The sequence below is a fragment of the Muntiacus reevesi genome, chromosome X, assembly GCF_963930625.1.
Source record: "Muntiacus reevesi chromosome X, mMunRee1.1, whole genome shotgun sequence".
Classification (NCBI taxonomy): Eukaryota; Metazoa; Chordata; class Mammalia; order Artiodactyla; family Cervidae; genus Muntiacus; species Muntiacus reevesi.
The window spans coordinates 121,389,188-121,404,069 of NC_089271.1; the positions used below are offsets into that span (position 1 = coordinate 121,389,188).

Sequence of the window (14,882 nt, forward strand, 5' to 3'; positions counted from 1 at the left end):
GCAGGCTGGCCACCATGCCTAGGAGGTTCAGCTCCACCCTTTGGCAGGTGGCATGTGGCTCCGCATGGCCCCTTACCTTGGAAAAACTGCTGACACAAAACTCCTGAGATCCAAAGCGCTGGCAGTCACCTGTCGTGGACTCCTCATCAGAAAGAGGTGCTCTTCTAGCATGGGAGACACAACCAGATAAAGGACATGAGGCCAAGCCTCCAGGCCACCACCACCTGCCCCAGAACACCCCCTTGCCTGCCTGGGTTCACAGAAATCCTTCTGATCTCGCTTCCCTTGTTGGCTTGGGGGAGATCACAATAAACTTGAGGCGGGGTGGGTCCAGGCTGCAAATCAGAGCCTCCATGCTCAACTTTTCAAGTTCCTACAAAGGAAAAGTCCTGATCTGACCAGACTCCCCTCTCTGGGCTGTGTGTCCAGTTTTCTAGGGCTCTCACCAGCGGTGTGGAGGACCCCAGCACCTCTGCCTTGTTCCTAGAGCTTGTCCATCAAGTTGACTGTGCAGAAAGTATTGAGCAGTGCCAAGAGGGGAGAGATGTAACTCACAGAAAATCTCCAAAGGCACGCAAACTGCTTTCCTCACAAACGTGGTCTTATTTTAAGTCTGTAAGGAAAGCTGGCTGCAGGCATCATAAGGGTAACCCTTTCCTGAAACAAAGAACCACCTCCATTGTGGTTCTAAATCCAACTCTCACCTGTCCACCTGACAGACCTGCCTACAGCAGATGCACGTTTATTAGTATACATAATGACACTGATTCGAGGCAGGTCACTGGGTGTTAAGGGGCATTTCAAGGGCATGACTTCTTTCCCTCTAGGATACCGGTGAGCTCAGGCCAGCACCCTCCTTCCTACCTTTCTGCTCTTGCTTGCGTCCCATTCCCCAATAGCTCCCCTCTCTCCCCTTGGCCTCCCAGCATCACTGCATTTTCTCTCAGCCCAAAGGGAAGGACGCCTTCAAGGCCACAGACCCCAAATTCAAGCTGGTATACTGCAGAGGGAAATGCTTAAGGCCAGAGCACTGGTTCCCAAAGGAGGAAAGCTCTACTATACTCCCACCTTCTAAAAAGTCTTCTCTAAAATTTGGGTAAGAATCTTAGAAAATGGGATTTGCTCAGACGTGCCTGACTCTTTGCAACCCCATGGACTGCAGCATGCCAGGCTTCCTTGTCCTTCACCATCTCCCGGAGTTTGCTCAAACTCATGCCCGCTGAGTCAGTGATGCCATCCAACCACTTCATAGAAAATGGTATATCCTGACCCTCTCCCCCGAAAAAAGGTCAGCCTGGGAGGGTGATGTTGGAGAGAGGATAAAGCCCAGGGGAAACTTGGTGTCTGAAGTACAGAATGTGCCTCTGTTGCCCTAAGGAAGACACTGGTGGGGCAGGGGTGGGTGCGAGTGGGTGAGTGGAAGGCTGAGGTGCAACAACAGAGCTCTAGCACAAGCACTACAATACAGCTCCTAGGGTGCAAACACAGGAATGCTCTGTGCACCTCCGGGGAGCTAGACTGCCTTGGGGTTTGCCATCCTCGTATTTCAGAGCCTCTTTCTGAGCTCTGCCACAGCCAGGGAAGAAGCCAGTGCCTGCCTCACCAGCCAGCTTAACCAAAGGGCAGTCAGGGTGTCCCCACCCAAGCCCCACAAGAACTAACTCCTTCCCTTGCACTGGAACAGGGAACCACTGACACACCCCCAAACTGCACCTGGGGCAAGAGGAGCAAAAAAGGCAAGGGGGTCATCACAGGCCTCTCACCATCTTTTCAGGGCTGCAGAAGGGACTAACTGAGGGGAAAGGCTTGTTCCCTTTAAAAGGCAGCTAGGCTGGCAGAAGTGGGAGGGTTTCACTGCTTGCAACGGACTGCTGGTGACAAATAGCAAGGATCAAAAGGAGAAACAGGGCTGGAGACACAGTCGGGGGTCTCAAGGAAGGCGAGGAAGGGGGAGCCTGAGGGAAAGGGAAAACGTGCTTGGACATCAACCCCTGAGAGCCCAGAAAAGCAAGCCCATCCCCCAGCCTTGGCCCAGGGGTGAAGCAGGGTTCCAGGGCTGGTTCTGCGGGGATGATGGTGGTGAGGGAAAAGAAGCGGCAGGGACCCCCCGCTTGGACAACCCCTCATAAGGTATCGCATAGAGGACACACTATTTCCATGTCCCCCCTGCTGATGATACAGAGGGGAGCTAAGCTGCATACTCGGTCCTGCTTGCTCGGCTTTCACCCTATATAAAATCACCCTGAAAGTAGAAACCCTGCCTTCAAAGACAGCCACCAGAGAAGTGCAGAGCCACTGGCCCAGAGATTCTCGAGGTGGCTGCAGAAACAGTGATCCTGGCTACTCCAGCCATACCTACACCTGAGCCAGCCGCCAAGGCTCTGGGAAAATGACCCACGGCCACGTTTCAAGCCTTATGAGGAGAGGAGTGTGTAAAGCCAAGCAAATGTTAAACTGCTCCATTGACAGAGGAATGTGGGACAGGGGAGGGGGTTCAAGGGAAGAGCAGGTCAACAGAGCAAGATTAGGAGGGTGCAGGTGGTAGGGAGAAGAGAACGGAAGTCAAAGCAGGCTTCAATCAGGACTGAAAATTGATCCCACCGTTTCTTCCCAACAAAGATGACCCTAGGCTGTTATGCTCAAGGCTTTGTTGAACTTAAACCAGAACCAGTCATAACCTTTCAGGGCTGTCTGCCTAATTATTAAGGGCTAGCACCAGTGTCAAACCAGACCTTTTTCAGTTCCTGTTGGGCCTTAACTACATGGCACATATCTCGCTCCTTGGATCCCGGCTCCTGCAGACTTTCCCTGCCTCAAATACCATCACACCCCAAGACTGCCTTTATTCCAGCCAAAGTCCCCCCCACACACATGGTGTGACAAACACTAGCCTTCACCTGAAATTCCTACTCATCCCTCAAGCCCTGGCTCAAATGTCACTGCCTCTGGGAAGCCTTCCCTTCTTACCCCAGTAAGTTTTTGATTCTTGCATCTAGACTCCCACTGGACACGCCACTCGACAGCACTTACCACCAATGTCCCATGACAAATGGTTTGCTCTGAATGAGTTTAACAAATGTTTGGTGAATGAAGTCATGAATGGGTATAAGAAAGGAAGCAAGCAAGCAAGTAAACAGAGGGATTTAGCTGGAAGCTGGTCTAGGGTCAGTCACCTGAGGCCAGAAGAAAGCCCCTGTCCCCTGTTTCTATAGTCCCCAACTATATCTGATGGAGCTGGGTGGGCTTCTCAAACCTAACTTTAAGAATTAACCCCCAGATGCAGTTTTACATCCAAATAGCTAAATTCTACAGGTGGTAAAGGGTTGATGAGGAAGATGGGTTTAAATAAGGTGAGATCACCTTTTGGAAATTAGCTGTAGCATGGCCTAGGCTGGAGCAGGAAGGCAACAATAATGGGTAGACGAGGTCAAAAGTGACAACACTTAAAAGGTCATCCTAACCACGTGGCATATTTGGTAACCAAACATCCCAAGAAAGGTCCATAAGAAGTGAAAATCAAGTTTGGTTCCAATTCATGGTCGTTTTTCAGTGGGGATTTAGAATGGACAGTAAACCCAAGTAACTTGTCCATTGATTTTTTGAAGGCTCTAGTCCAGATCTCTACATCAAAGTCTCATCTGCTTATAACTAGTTGTCAATGAATACTCACACAAATCAATACCACCACTCTGCCTTCCTCACATCATCTCTTAGTTATTATCTAAGGACACACCTCATATGCAAAGGAAAATATCTTCTTGCACAGATCCTAGAAGAATTTTGTCTTATTTTCCTTGAACTTGACTTTTATATTCTAAAATTAAATTCCTTTTAAGTCCATCTCTAACTCATTCCTCTGTGTAGAGAGCATTAAACCATCAAACACTAATGGCTTCAAAAAAATAAAAAGGTCTATTCTCCTAACCTGAACCTCAGACAAGTACACACTTCTCCAGTTAAGAGCAGAAGAAGGAAGATAGCCATCCCTTTTCCTTTCAAAATTACCCACACCCCCTCCACGCACACACCCCCATGCACACACCTCCAAGATTTCCCCAAGGAAATGCCAGATCTTGAATCCAATGAAAAGTCATATTGTTCTGTGTTCTAGGTGATTGATTTGACCTATTTGGATTTCAACAATCAATATATTGAAACCAGTTAGCATGGGGGAGCCATACCTTCTCTACAAATGGGAGAGGCATTGCAACCAACACACATGCTCTTTGGCCAAGAGTCAGGAAAAGTCAAATGTAGAATCTGAAGGCCATTTTGAGTGCTCTTCATATGGGGTATGATCAGAAATGGCACAGCTTGGTCAACCCAGTATTTTGGTGAACAGAAAATTGAAAATGCACACAGATCCAGCAGGCATCACCAACTTTCAGTTTCCTAAGAAAACTATGTTAAGCAGTCTGATCGTCCTTTGATACTTTATAAGTATCTCACTGCAAATCATCACTAGCCTCATGAGGCCAGAAAGTGCTGATCGCCAGAATATCCACTAACCATTCCCAGTATAAAGCTGAATGATAAAACCGTCTTTCTTCCAGGCTTAGATCAAGGACCAAAAATATCTTATATGTATCCTTGAGCACAGAACATGGATGCAGCAAATAAAAACTGCAATTGCCTGAGCATCCCTTTATTCCACAATCTGACAGTTCTTAATGAGTAGACAAATACTAGCTGGCAAAAGGTCATCTGTTGGCCTCCTCACTTTCATCTGAACAGGGATAGCACAGCAGAGCAGACCACTCTCACCACCCCAGCCCCAGCCCACCTCAGGAAAATCAGAAATAACTAACAGTCTCCTTCCCAGGGTTCCTCCTCTGGCCCTCTCATAGCTACCCTGCTGGGGAGCAGGGACAGCTCACCGTAAGCCGGCCACAGCCACCTTCCCAGCCTCCTCACCTCTCCTCGTTGATGCCACACATGCGAATCCGCTCAGAACTGGTCCAGTTGTGCACACCGCTGTAGAGCGGTGCTGTAGAGATCATGACAGCCGCTCACCACCAGCTAGGACCTGCTGCGGCCACTCCCCCTGGGGAAAAAGAACCCCCAAAAATCAAAACTTGTAACACAGACGGTGCTTTAACCACCTTTTACGCGAAAACACTGAAACAAATAAAGGTAATTAGAGTGCCAAAACATTAAAGCCATCTCTCTCACAAGCCTGACTGCTGTGGAAAATTAAGGTCCAAATGGGGACGAGGGAGCACCAGCTTTCCAGGAATCCATAGGTTTCAGGATGGAGATGAGGATGTTGTTAATCACCTAGAGTGATTTTTAAATTATCTGAAAGACAGATATGCATGAGTGTTCGAGGAAATTCAATCTATTTCAGACAAGTGAGATGACAGTATATTTTTCTACACACATTTAGCCTAACCAACTACAATTAGAGGGTCATTCCCATATACGAACAGTGCATTGAAAGACTACTGGGGAATCTTTTTCTCGTCAACTCTCTAATCCATGAGTACTGAAGTATTTGAGTGACACTGCCAATTTAAGCTCTCCAGAGGAAGCACATGCTTGCTTTATAAGCCCTTCAAAACTATTCTAATTTCAAGGTAGGAATCATATAGATATAATGCATATACCTAAGCAGGTTTAAAGCACCCTTCAAATCAGATAACATACTCCTTGTGCTCTGACCACAAACAAGCAGATGAAAAACAATGCTCCATTAAGAATTGCATATGTCTGTCCTTGTCTCTCCTATCAGTCTCTCACCCCTATGACCTACCACCCCCTTCACCAGTCAGTGTTGGGCTCTCACTACTGATGACCAGTGCAAAGCCAATTCACCTTCCAGAGAAATCAAGGCATCAAGAGAAAGATGTTTATCCAATGAGCTTGTCTTGAGACCTTCAAATTCGAGTTAACTTATTAGCTAAAAGCCTTATTCATCAAAGCTCTACTGAACAAAACCCTATGGTGATCAGAATTTTATGCTGTTCTCCACTGTACAAAGAAGTAAATCATAGTAAAATACAGCTACCTCGGGGATTTGTTTCATTTATCCTTTATATGGGCTTCCCTAGTGGCTCAAATGGTAAAGAACCTGCCCGCAATGCAAGAGATTCAGCTTTGAACCCTGTGTCAGGAAGACAGCCTGAAGAAAGGAATGGCTACCCACTCCAGTATTCTTGCCTGGAGAATTCCATGGACAGAGGAGCCTGGGTCAGACATGACTGAGCAACTAACACAGAAATAACACATCTTTTATACAACTTTTGGAGATTGTCCATACTCAACATAATATCACTTATTTATTCAAAAAATTTTTTTCAAGCACCTACTATGTGCCGCCACTGTACAAGGTACCAAGGATTCAACAATTAACAAAAAAGACAAGAAATCCCCGTGTTCATGGAGTTTATATTCTAGTGGGATGAAATAGCCAATTAACATGTTAAATGACTATGTTACAGGATGTTAGAAGGTGATATAACACAGGCTAAGGGACAAGGCAATAGTGGGGGGCAAGGAGCAGAATGGGCTACAATTTATAAGTGGGTGATGAGAGTAGGCCTTGCTGAGGAGACATTTAAACATCCTGAAGGAAGCAAAGATGCGAGCCACGTGAACATCTGGGGAAGTGCATTCCACAGAAGGAACCACCTTGCACAGGTCCTTAAGGCAGGAGGTGCCTGCTAAGATCAGAAAAGAGCCCAGAGGCTGCAGGGCTGATGCAGAGGGAGAAGACAAGGGAGAGAGTCAGTGAGAGGAGAGCAGGGCCGCATCCTCTCCTTGCACATCCCCCTCCTCCTGTCCCTGTAACATAGGAGAGCGTAGGACACTGCTGCTTCGCCCCTTCCTTTATACTTGCCCCTCGCCTGGCTTTACAGACCCTGCGCCTGTGGGCTTCTCTCCTGCCACCCCAGAAACCTGGCCCTCATCTTGCTAAGTATCTCCTCACCTCTGCCATGTTCTCCCACCCCTTCCCCTTCCCTCCCTCTCTCTTCCTACCTGCCTCCTCTCTCTCCCTTCCCCCTCCCCTCTCAATCCCACTCTCCCATTTCTCTCTCTTCCTCCTCAACATTCCCCTTCCCCCATTATTCTCTGGGCTGTCTCTCTCTCTCTTCCCCTCACCTCGGCTTCTCTTCTCCTCTCTCCTTCAGCGTTCTCCCCTTCCCCCTTCCCCCGCATCTCCTGCCCCAGTCCTTTCCCTCCTTTATCTCACCTGCCTTATTTCCCCTTTCTCCCTCCCCATTGCCTCTCCTCTCCTCTCCGTCCTCCAGCCTCAGCCTTCAGTCTCCTGCTCTGTCCTCCTGTCTTCCCTGCCTCTCCAGCTCAAGTCTGGCTCTCACTGGCTCTCCCCAACGCCCCCTCGCCCTGCCTCCGTGTGTGTGTGTGTGTGTGTGTGTGTGTGTGTGTACGCGCCCCACCCCTCCTTCTCTCTTAGCTCAAGACCTCCCAGTTTCCACTCACCCCTTGGGCACTGATGATTCCCAAATCTGTATCTCTAGCCCTGACCTCTCTCCTTAGACCCAGACCAGAATTTTCAGCTGCCAGCCACTTGCTGTTAATTAGATGTCCACCAAGCCCCTCAAACTCAATGTGTCTCAAACCGAACTCATTATCTGTTACCAAGAACCTGCTCCCTACCCTCCATTGCCCAGCGTGTTTCCTATCTTAGTTAAGAGCACCACTATCCCCCAGCCTGGAAATTTCAGTGTTCAGCTCCTCTCCCACACTAACCACATCCAATCAGGAGTCAAGCCTTAGTAACACCATCTCTGTCCTCTCCTTCTAGTCCTCTCGCCCCTGCCCCTGATGTGGTCCCTCATCATCCCTCACCCAGAATATTGCAGTAGCCTCTTAACTGGTCTCTCTGTCTCTAATCTCTTGATTCTACAATCAATTCATCTTCTAAAGCACCAGTTCGATCACATTGCCCCCTCCATCTGCCAGAGCTTTCAACAGCTTTCCTCTGTCTTCAGAATCGAGCCCACATTTCTTAGCACAGCCTTCAGGGTCTTCCATGACCTGGCCTTTAGCCTCCTGTCTGGCCACATCCTGCGCCCTCACCACTTGATTCCTGACCCTTCCCTGAACAGACCATCCAGTTCCAGGCTGGTTCCTCACCCTGAAATGGCCTCTCCTGTGTCCCCTCTCCCCCTCTGTCCCCTGTCAAAGCCTAGTTTGAATGTCACCATGTCATCTCTCCACCCCACCCCCACCCCCGCCCCGTCCCTTGGCCAGTTAACTCCTCCCTGTCTGGTCCTTCCTAAATATTTCATTCCCATACCTACCACAGCAAAGATTCTTAGTCCCTCTGCTGTATGATTAACTGGGCATATGGCACAGGTGTCTTTCCCCCATTCCCAATGAGCTACTTAAGTTAAGAAATACCTTCTTTTCTGTCTCTGGTTCTTCTGCAATGTCTTATACATAGTAAGTACTTAGTAAATTCGTGTTATGTGGAAGTGAATCTTGGGTGAGAATTGAGGTGGTGACCCTGAGAAATTATAAAAGGCAAAAGAAGCCCCCCCCAAAAAAAGTACTCACCATGCCTACTATTTCTTAGAAACTGTACTTTAACAAAAAAGCTCTGCCTTATCTACAGCACACCCTTCCAAGCTGCCTGATTCTAGCCCTGTTCATTGTCTCTGAGCTCTTTTGCACCTCTGTAAATTGCAGGTAACTGATGGATATGCAAACTCTGTCTTGTCCCATGCAGTTTGGATTGACTTCCCTCCCCACTGTGGAAAAACCAGTTTTGCCTCCATTTGCAATTCAATTCCTTTACTCCATATAAAATTGTGCTTTTGGGACTTTTTCTTTGAACCGACTATAAACATCTGTCTGGTTCCCTTGTTGATTAATGAGTAAAATAAAATCTTTAACATGTGCTCATTCTTAAATCTGTAACAGACTCATGATTTTACCTTTCCGTGAAAATTATCTTTAACATTTCTAAAACAGTTACATGGATTCACACATAATTTTAGGGAGATTTCAGCAAGGAGTAAGACACCTCAGTTCACTAGGATCCTACTCCCTAAACATCCTGGTTAATCAAGTTTTGACTGTTTCTTAGAGTATCTTGGAATAGCCTACTTTAAGGAATAACAGCTCAGTCTGTTGGCTGAGCATCTTTTTTCATCTTTTTTCTCTGTGAGGCATTAGAAGACTCAGGCAACGGAACGGGCCATTCTTGTCATAGGACAAATTTTTAACACAAATTTTAACGCACGTTTTAGTGGCTACCTGAATTTTGTAGGCAGCGGATATGTAAGTCACCATGGCTTTTTCACCCTTAGGTTAATTTTTCTTCTGTTTAGAGGTGATTAGTAGTTTGTAGGACCTGGGACAGAAATCAGAGGAGAGAATCCTAGCATTTGGAAACAGAACAAAGTATAGAATATCATTACCTAGATAAGGGAGTTTTTAGACGGCCCCAAGACCCCAAATAACAACAAGAAAACCAAGTAAAAACCAAAATAATTAGCATAAAATATATATTTTATGACTACCTAGAGGGCAAACCTGATCCTAGAGACCACCACTTGCGCAAGATCCTGAAGATAGAGCATCAGCTTAAATCTCGGCCTCCCACTCCTCTATTATGACTTTGTCAGAGCAGCGCCCCTGCCTGTGTGCCACTTCCTGTGTGAAGGCCTGTGCTGCTAATTAATAGTAGCCTTTGCAGGGGTGGGGAGGGGAGGGAAAGGGTGGAAAACGCAGTCAAGAGAGCATCAAGCTAAATGGTCTACACAAGAAGGGAAGGGAGTAAGCAAAGGTCACTTCTAAAGAGGTACCGATGGCATCAATGCCCACATGGGACAGGAGGAGTCAGGATGGACCACGCACACCAATATTTTTCAAGGTGCTGGTTCAAAATACAGATTCATAGGTTCCAGCCCTGAAGATTCTGATCCAGGAGGCCGAGGGTTCTGTTCTAAGTCCAATCAAGTTAATAACCACTCAGCGATACACAACTTCTCAGGAGAGGTGACCACAAAGAGAAAATCTTACAGACATGTCACCCTTGGCAGGCTCCACTGGTGTGCACACTTGAGGCCCAGCTTGCTTTCACTCATAGTGCCGGCACTCATGTGTGGTGTACAATTCTCCATCGGTCTCTCACTCCCTCTCTGATGGCAACCATCACATCAAAGGTGAAAAGCGAAGTTCCTGAAGGGAACTTGGGAGAAACCTGGTAATCTCAAGTGACCCAGGAAGCACAGGCACAAGGATACGAAATACCTCAAAGGATTTTCCCAGATGTCACAACCATGTAATTGTTAAGAAATGAACAGCTGCAGGGCTGCAGAATCAAATGCAGCAGGACCACAGCAAGCCGTCCCCACTTTGGGGGGGACTCAAATGGCACATCCAACTTGTGGTGAGAACAAAGAAGAACACATGCTCCACCAACCTGAAGTGCTAAGCGGTGCTGAAAAAATAAAGAAAAAGTCTAGATTTAGCAGGCGCACGTGCACATAAGTAGAAGGCCTGACCAAGATCCAAGGGACTGAATCCAACAAGCAGGCAGCAGAAAGCAGGTAGCCAGTCAGGATCACCACACTATGAAACAGGGGAAATCAAAGAGAAAATGGATAATGGGAGAGCAATGACCTTAACATGGTGAGAATAGCAGCTAAGTTTAGGGCGAGCAGGGAGTAGAAGAAAAACCATAATGAAGTAGAATGCTTTCCCCAAAAAAAATCCAAAAGGAAGAAAGAAAAACAAAATCCTCGAAGACAAGTGAAGGTATAAACGGCATAAAAGAGAAGCCCATAGTAAATAACAACCAAAAAGGAAAAAAATGAAATAGGGGAACCTGAAATATTTCACCATCGTGGGCCAAACTGAAACACTGTGGGGAAGCACTGAAGACAGACATTTTAGAAAAGTTTAGAGAGAATATCTTTTCAAAAGGGGAAGAACATCAAATTGTAGCCCAAGTTAGGGCTGGGAGAGTTGGTAATACAGGACAGTCAGCACTAAAATCTCCAAGATCCTACAGATTGGGTAGAATTTTTTGGTTCGGTTTTGAAAGGAAGATGCCAAAACAAGGAGATTTCACAACAACTACAAGCAAAAGCATGGTCACCCTGCACAGGAGGAAGAGGAGGACATGACAGGAGGTGACAAAGTAGCTATCTGACATTTTTTAAAATGAAAGTAGACATTGTTAAAAACTTTTAGTTTCCACCCTTGAAAATGACCATACAGAGTGTTTGTGAGTCTAGTGGACAAGTTCTCCAGAATCATATGGCTCCTTCTGTGGTTGAAGACCCCTTACATGAAGAACAACTGCTGATGGCAACACATGCGACACAACCAGGGCCCTTACACATAGCACGAAACCTGCCCACTTACTCCTGCTTGGACTCTACCATCAAGACAGTAAATTAGAAACTCAAGATTAAGAAGGCCTCAGTTAAACTAAATCTGGTAGTACTCCCCCAGGACTCTTTTGGTTCACACTGCCTTGTGACCTGGAAGCAATTACAACCTTAAAAAAAAAAAAAGAAAGAGCCGGAAAATATTCATCTTGAAGCCTGGCCCTGAATCTGTCCTCAAGAGGATAGGCGTGGCCAGCAGACAGTTAAAGAAGGAGGGTTGGGTCAGTGATGACTAATAAGTAAAGAAAATCAACTTTGGGACCTACTGCTCCAATAGAAATTCAGAACTCTGGGGAAAGTTCCAGGTATTCACATTCTGATTTCACAGAAGTAAAGGCAAGGCCACCCCACTCCCCACTTTGGGAAAAGCGACATCTAAATACCCGCCCCGCCCCCACAAGGAGACCCAAGAGCTCATTGCCATTGGGATCCCACGGAACATGAAAAGGCCATGACTTCTACCCAGTCACCGGAGTGCCTTTAGAGAGATGTCAAAATGTCTCAAAATCATTGCTTTCAATAGGAAAGTTTACACATACCCAACAAGAATAACTTCACCTGGCTTTAGATATGGAACTCCTACCATGGGTCTTACCCTCCTTGGCCCTCTGCCTTCTTTCATGTGTAGGACTAACATTCCTATTTCCCCCACTTAATATCTGAAACCTCACCCCCAATGAGGAAGTTCTTCCAACTTACATTCTTCTAATTTAATGATTCTCCATATAAGGATATTCTAATATTCTCCTCCAGCTTTTCCCTCAAAATCTATATCCCCTCATCTTTCCCTACCATTAACCAAATACCACTCCTTGAAACACAAGAGTCCCGTAAACATGCCCCAATCACTTTGCTTCCCTTCATGCAAAACAGGTTCCTCTACCACCATATACCACCACACACAAACATACACACAGATGAAATCAACTGAAAATAATCTGCTAGCAAATTGGAATAAGAAAGGGGTCCCATCTTATATTTCTCGCATTTCCTAGCTATCCTGAGGTTTTGTTGTGTTGTTTTTTTCTATCCAAAAAGTTCCACCAGCTCTACTCCAAGGCATCAGTCCTATAAGGGACATGGCATCCTGTTCTCAGATACATTTATTCCTGTGTTTGCCGAGAAAGCTAAGGCATTGCCTGCAGACAGCTCTAGCAGAGACACCTTCATAGACTCCTTAGGTACCTCTATGTTTGAAAACCTCACCTTATAAACATTTATGAGACTTGGATACAAAGGAAGGTTAACTATCTGCTAAATGCATAAGAGCTTACTCACTCAAATGAATGTCATTACTTCCAAAGTAGTCACCTTGGGAGGCTAGACATTGATCTCAAAGGAGTGACCAGGGCTTGAGGTCTTGATCTTGGTCTTCGACATCCGCAGCTGGTTGAATCCAGGGATGCGAAACTCATGTTGCTGTGGAAATTTCTTTCTACTCTGCCATTTTGCATCAGCGACTTGAGAATTGTGGGATCTGATTCCATTTTGACATCTGAGGAGGTTCCTGGAACCACTCACCTGCAGATACCAAGTGACGACTATGATCTACTACCCAAAGTCTCAACTGTGGGGGAACAAACTTGGAGGGCATTTTCAGCCCCTACTTCTCAACCATCTGAGATCTCTTACTCTTGTCCAGTTACTATGTCATCTGCAAAAGTTGAGAATAACACAAAAGCACTTGAATGGACCAAAGGTAATCAATTCCAGCAGTGAAGTAGGCAAAAGTAAAATATTTTAATCTCTCACGTACATTTTCATACCACCAGATCATTTTAGTTTTTCCACCCACTGCCAAGATATTTTTTTCCCTATTATTCAAATAGTACTCACTTTTATTTCCTACTGTAAGGACATTATTTTACTCCATTTAAAGAAAATTTCTCACCTCATCATAGCTTTAAACTGGACCTAGGCTCTAGGAACAAGATTTTGAACAACTTCTAGATGTCACAGATATCCAAAAAACTAAATACCAGGAAATTAATCAATCCTTTTCCAAATGCAAAACCACCTTAAAATGTCACCCTTTGAGCACCTCTCATTTCTACTAGATCAAAAAAAAAAAAAAAATAAGAGCTGGCTTTCCTCAATTTGGTCTTCAGCAGGACCATGTGAATATTGCAGGTGTTTTTCACACTCCAAAGTTGAAGCAATGTAACCTGAGACTTCAATCCCTTTTGTGATGCTTTTGGGTCCTCCCTGCAATAAACTGTGACAGTGGCTCTCACAGGTTCTTCATCTCAGTGTACAGCATTCAAGATATGGAATTTTTCACTTAAAGGATTCCTCCTCACCAAGCTTTGGCCTTTCTTAAAAAAAAGTCTCCTGGACCTCTTACACAAATATTTGGAGAGGCCATGTCAGCCTATTTTTTTCCCTATTCTCTCACCCCAGACTATGGGCTTAACTCATTTTATAGACATTACTCATCCAAAGGTATACACATACATACACACATTTAGCTCACAGAATCTCAAACTCTCAATATTGGCTCAATCTGCTATCCATCTATAGAGCTTCCAAGGCTAGGAAGATTTTCTACCTCTTTTAATAGCTCTTCCCAATAATGCCTAGCAAGATACAAGGCAGGCAATATGTACTTGATAATTAAATACTTGCTAAACTATGGGTAAAAATGGAAATACCCATTACCCACTACCCCATACAGAAATCCCGTGTAAAAAGCATTGGACCTATGAATTTCTTTTACTTCCTGTGCTTCTCTCATAAACTTTCTCTTCTTTCTTCTCCTTACTTCCATGATAAAGAAAGCACAGAAATAAAATAAAATTGGACTGGAGCAAAATAATAAAGTCAACTTCCAATTATCTGAGGGTGGTTTAGCCACAGCTAATTTTTAAACCCAGACGACTTACGGACTGCCTTCTGCCACTTATAGTACACGTGTGCTCAGGGAACAACTCATTTTAATATTTGCCTAAGCAGAATATAAATAGGAAGGTAAATCCGCTGGGGAGGGGGACAGGCAGAGAATAATAATGCATTTCCAAAGTCAAACAGAAATCATTCATTTGTTCACTGATCTACTGTTTCAAATTGGCCTGACATCACACTGTCCCTATATTGGCATAGTTGATTGTTGGCATCAAAGTCCACTTTGGCTGCAGAGAGGGACTATAGTTTACAGCCCATCCTTTTCCCTGCCCAGAACTTTGGTTTGAGGATACCTGAGCTATTTGAGACGCTAATCTCTCCCATTCAATCGCTGATGAACATCCTTGTCATAGAGCCATCCCAGACCCGGGCTCTATCTATCAGCTCTTGTAGAAATTCCAGATGTCAGAGACAGCTGGAAAGCCCAACAAGTCATAATTAAACACAGCAGCCCTTTTCAGAAAGCAATGGATTTTTAAAATGTCACCCTGGTAAACTACATTTGGGTCATTTTTAAACCATGGCCCAAAATGTGCCCTGAAGTTTCGAATGGATGTACACCCTTCAGTTCCTGCCCTGAAACACTGAGAGCCATGTTACAGCACAGCTGGTAAA

General features: G+C 45.4%; 1 protein-coding gene across 4 annotated transcripts in view; it reads right to left on the reverse strand.

Moving 5' to 3' along the window:
• Positions 1 to 14,882, reverse strand: part of BCORL1 (BCL6 corepressor like 1) — a 61,585-nt gene that overhangs the window by 37,514 nt on the left and 9,189 nt on the right. For all 4 annotated transcript variants that reach the window (XM_065916088.1, XM_065916084.1, XM_065916085.1 and 1 more), the window contains 2 exons: positions 4,915 to 5,044; positions 77 to 164 (listed from right to left, as the gene is read on the reverse strand). In XM_065916088.1, coding sequence (XP_065772160.1) covers positions 77 to 164; positions 4,915 to 5,000 — 174 coding nt within the window. In that variant the 5' untranslated portion in view covers positions 5,001 to 5,044. The remainder of the gene's footprint in view (positions 1 to 76; positions 165 to 4,914; positions 5,045 to 14,882) is intronic.